The sequence below is a fragment of the Rhea americana genome, unplaced genomic scaffold, assembly GCF_003343005.1.
Source record: "Rhea americana isolate MKP2758 unplaced genomic scaffold, rheAme1 scaffold_429, whole genome shotgun sequence".
In the NCBI taxonomy this organism is placed as follows: Eukaryota; Metazoa; Chordata; class Aves; order Rheiformes; family Rheidae; genus Rhea; species Rhea americana.
The window spans coordinates 205,075-209,582 of NW_028186567.1; the positions used below are offsets into that span (position 1 = coordinate 205,075).

At 71.6% G+C, this 4,508-nt stretch overlaps 1 protein-coding gene across 1 annotated transcript in view; it reads right to left on the minus strand.

Annotated features, from left to right (window-relative positions):
• NPR1 (natriuretic peptide receptor 1) overlaps nt 1–4,484 on the minus strand; it is a gene marked incomplete at its 3' end in the record, with an annotated part of 8,229 nt that extends 3,745 nt beyond the window's left edge. The window contains exons 1-9 of the mRNA XM_085315365.1: nt 3,760–4,484; nt 2,435–2,634; nt 1,597–1,710; nt 1,157–1,292; nt 819–910; nt 599–734; nt 366–450; nt 156–276; nt 1–62 (exon numbers count right to left, since the gene is read on the minus strand). The exon at nt 1–62 is cut by the window's left edge and continues 148 nt beyond it. Coding sequence (XP_085171491.1) covers nt 1–62; nt 156–276; nt 366–450; nt 599–734; nt 819–910; nt 1,157–1,292; nt 1,597–1,710; nt 2,435–2,634; nt 3,760–4,438 — 1,625 coding nt within the window. The remainder of the gene's footprint in view (nt 63–155; nt 277–365; nt 451–598; nt 735–818; nt 911–1,156; nt 1,293–1,596; nt 1,711–2,434; nt 2,635–3,759) is intronic.
• Between the last annotated feature and the right edge of the window lie 24 nt (nt 4,485–4,508).

Genomic DNA, 4,508 nt, shown 5'->3' on the forward strand with positions numbered 1-4,508 from the left:
GTCTTGGCGTAGACCTGGAACTGCCCCTCGGCCGTCATCAGCGAGCCGTAGTTGGAGCCGCGCTGCGGGAAGCGAGCGGCCGTGAGCCCGGCGCCCCGGCCGCAGTGCTGGGCGCCTGCCGGGCGCCGGCCCCCGGCCCCGGGGCCGCCTCTCACCAGCGAGAGGGTGAGCTTGCTGCCGGCGCTGCGGAGGTGCTTCTCCAGGCTGCTCATCTGCAGGTCCTCCCAGCGGACCCGCCACAGCTCGGCCGCGAGCTCCTTCTCCAGCTGCAGCTTCCTGCGCCGGGAGGGCGGTGTGAGGGCCCCGGCGCCGCCGGCCCCCCGGGGACCTGCCGCCGCCCCCCGGCACCGCGCTGCGCCCCACACCTGTAGATGAAGAAGGAGGTGACGGTGATGGCCAGGAGGATGAGGCTGACCACGAGGGACAGGATCTCCAGGGTGGACAGGTTGGCTGCAAGGCAGGAGGAGAGCGGTGAGGAGCTGCGCCGGGCACGATGCCTGCTTGGGGGGGCTTGGGCAGACCCCAGCGGTGCAGGACCCCGGTGCAGACCGCGGCGGTGCTGGACCGCGGCGGTGCTGGACGCCGGCGCTGGGCTCACCTTTGCGGCACAGMGGGTTGCTGTTGTCGAAGCCGCAGGGGGGCACGTCGGGCGGCACCACGCTGCCYGGCCAGCGGATCTCCTGCCCCGGCACCATGTGGATCTTCTTGGTGGTGCCGTTGTAGTTGGCCACGATCTGCCGGGGGGAGAGAGGTGGTGGGACGCCGGCCCCGGGCAGCCCTGGGGACTGGGGGGTCCCCACGCCGGGRCAAGGGCTCACCTGGAAGTCGCCCCGCGCAGGGTCCATGTCCCACAGGGAGTAGTCGCTCTCCCGGTCCCCATTCTCATCGATTTTCAAGAAGCCGGTGACACCTGGGGACAGAGATGTGAGGGGCTGCGGAGACCCCGGCTGGGGGGTCCCCGGCTGTGGCCCCATTCCCGCACCGGGGCCCAGAGCCAGCCCGCGGGAACGGCGGAGCCCAAGCTCCCCAGGCTGTAAATCTCCRCCTTGACGGCTCCGATCCCAAAATACCAGCCCGGGAGGGGGGCGGGCGCCGGGCAGGCGGCAGCCAGCCCTGCCGGGCCGCCGYGGGGCTGGGAACGGGGCCGGGTGCCCACCGTAGAAGGTGCGGTTCCACATCTGGCGGGTGATGGCGGTGGCGTTGGTGATGGAGCCGCCCCGCTCCAGCGTCTCGTTCACGGCCTGCGCGTAGAGCAGCACCCCGTCGTGGAAGGCCGCTGCGATGTAGTTCATCTGGGGACACGGAGATGGCTCAGGATGGAGGCCTCATCCCGTGTCCCCTTGTCCCCACTGCCATCTCATGTCCCTTCCATCCCCAGCTCCATCCCGTGTCCCCTTGTCCCCACTGCCATCTCATGTCCCTTCCATCCCCAGCTCCATCCCGTGTCCCCTTGTCCCCACTGCCATGCCATGTCCTCTCCATCCCCAGCTCCATCCCACGCCCCCTCGTCCTCGGCATCCCCAGCTCCATCCCATGTCCCCGGCACCCCCAGCTCCATCCTGCACCCCCTCGTCCCCAGCTCCACTGCGGCCCTACCAAGCCGTCGCGCATGGTGAAGTTGAAGTGGGTGCGCGCCTCCTCCTTGAGCCGTGCCAGGAAGGGCCGGTACTCGGGGTTTTCGGGCTCCTTGTAGGTGATGATGGTCACGGCCTRGGAGGACAGCGGCTGGGAGCGGAGGGGACGGGGACCCTGCCCCAGCCCCCCCTGCCCGCACCCCCCTGGGATGGGGTCGCCTGCACCCCAGGGTCCGGGGAAGCCTGGCTTTCCGCCCAGCCTATTAATAGCCTCCGTTCAAGGCAGTGCTGGAGCTGGGACCTGGGGAAATTAATCTCGCTTCCTTCCTCCTCGTTAGCTGCCAGCAGCAGGGAGCGAACGGGCAGGGCCAGCGTGGGAGGCCGGGCTGCTCCGCCAGCTCCGGCGCCCACCCCGGCTCCACGCCAGGCTCCGCTCACGGGAGCTGGGAGGCTTGGCTCGCGCGGGGGAGAAGAGGGCATGTGTGCAGCCTGTAAGCACATGGATGCCTGCACGGGCACACAGGTGCATGCATGGGCACACAGGTGCATGCCCCGTAACGTGTGCATGTGGATGTGCATGCCCTGGCACACGTGTGCTTGTGGATGTGCATGCCTGTGGGCACATGGGTGCATGCTCAGGCACACGCGTGCATGCCTTGGCACACACGTGCATGCGGTTGTGCATGCCTGCGGGCACACGCTCAGGCACACGCGTGCGTGCCCTGGCACATGCGTGCATGTGGATGTGCATGCCTGTGGGCACACGCTCAGGCACATGCGTGCGTGCCCTGGCACACGCATGCATGTGGATGTGCATGCCTGTGGGCGTGTGGGTGCATACCCGTGAGCGGGAAGCTCACCTCGAAGGCCTGCCGGGCGCTGGCATCGTCGCGGTCACCACGCTTCCAAGGCCGCTGGGGCTCGGGGAAGCGGGTGCCCTGCAGGCTGGCCCCAAAGATGTCGATGTAGAAGAAGGCGTAGTCACCACGCGTGAGCCCCTCGCGCCAGGCCTGCAGCATCAGCTCCCGCAGCGTGTCTGGGGCGCAGCACACGTAGACGACTGCGCGGGGTGACACAGCTCATGGCGCCGGCCCCCACGGGACCCCGACGCTGGGCTGCAGACCCCTCGCGGAAAGCTGGGAACRTCACCTGAGCCTGGGGCAGCATTTACAGCCCATTGCACTGGGACGGCAAGGGCAGAGATGGACATTCAGGGGGTTCCCGGGTCCCGTGGCTCCATCGTTAATGYAGGAGGGGACAAGCATCGGGGCTGTGCCGTGCGCCCCATCGGGCAGTGGGGCTGACAGGCAGGGGGAGAGCTGCCAGGCCAGATGCCTGGAGCGCGACTGGGCCACGCTGGGTGCCATGGGTGTGGGGGTCCCCACGCCGCTGCTCTGCCCCGCGTGCTGCCGGCGGGCCCCTGCCCCTCCGCCAGCGCCCAGGCTTCCTGTTTTCCTGACTCCGTTTCCTCCTCCGCATGGCCCCCATCGCCGGCGGTGATTTATTCCCGGTGGGACTGGGACCGCCGCGGCCCCTCCGCCCAGCCCCGCTGCCGGGTGCCGGCTCCCCGAGCTGCCGGCGCAGGACGGAGCCGCCGGCGCAGCCGCTCGCAGCTGCCCGCCGTGCGCTGGGCACCGGCTCCGCCAGGTGCCGTGGGGCTTGTCCCAGAAATAGCGGCCAAAACGGGGGCTCGGCCGTGCCACCGCCCGGGACGAAGCGGCTCCTGCTCCGCGCCGGCAGCGGCGGCAGGGCGCCCCGACGGCTCCGGCCCCGCAGGCGGCGGCGGCCGTGCCAGCCCGGGGCAGGCGGTGCCCCGGGAAAGCGGCCGGAAAGAGGGAAGTGCCGCGGCCCCGGGGCCGAGATAACCGGCCGCGGGCCGGGCTCCAGGCCTGGCCGGTGCCCAGCGGGGYCGGCGGCCGGTGCCAGCCTGGGACGGAGCGGCTCCGGCCGGTGCGGAGCGCCCGGGTGTCCCGGGCACGGCGCGGCTCGGGGTGCAGGGGGCCGGGCTGGGGCGTGACACGTGTGTGTGCACGCAGAGACACATGCAGCCACGCATGCACACCCGTGCACACGCATGAACACCTGAGCACACTCGTGCACACTCATGCACACCCAGGGACGCGCTCCGTCCCCCCGGGCGCTGCCCGCCGCTCCCAGCGCCCCGCCGTCCCCCGGGGGCTCTTACTCCGGCCCTTGAGCTTGATCTCCTGGATGATGAAGGAGTAGTTGCCCTTGTCGCAGAAGACCACGTCCAGGACGGTGAGGTTGCGCAGCGTGGGCAGCTGCACGTAGAGCCCCTCGGCAGCGAAGAAGCAGGGCCGGTCGTCCATCTTCTCGTCCCAGTAGACGAGGAGGGCGCGGCGGGTCCAGCCGAAGCGGCGGTGCAGCTGCACGCCCAGCTCGCCCAGCTTGCGGTGGCTGGGGCCGGCGCGGGTGGTGAGCCCGAACTGCCCCCGCTTGTCGTCGAAGCCGTGGGCCTCGGCGCCCGCCGTCACCAGCGGCAGCCGCCAGTGGCTGGTGAAGCGGGCCACGGGCGCCGCCGTGTACACGCAGCCGGGCCCCAGGAAGGCGGCGGGGTGGTGGGCCAGCCGCAGGTCCACGGCGGCCAGCGGCGCGGCCATCTCGGAGCAGACGCCGTGCCGGTCCTCGCTGCTGCCGAAGACCCAGCGCAGGGTGTAGCCGGGCAGCAGGTCGGCGCGGGCGTTGACGGCGGCGGCGGCCAGGCGCACGGCCGGCCCCACGCGCGGCCAGGCCCACGCGTAGGTGAGGTTGCGCTCGGGCAGCACCACCGCCAGCGTCAGCGTGAGCGCGGCGCCGCGGCCCGCGGCCACCAGGGCGCTGAGCAGGGCCAGCGCCGCCAGCATGGCCCGCGCCGTCGCGCCCGCCGGCTCTGGGCACCGCGGCGCCGGCTGCGCCTTTCCTTCCCCCCTCGGC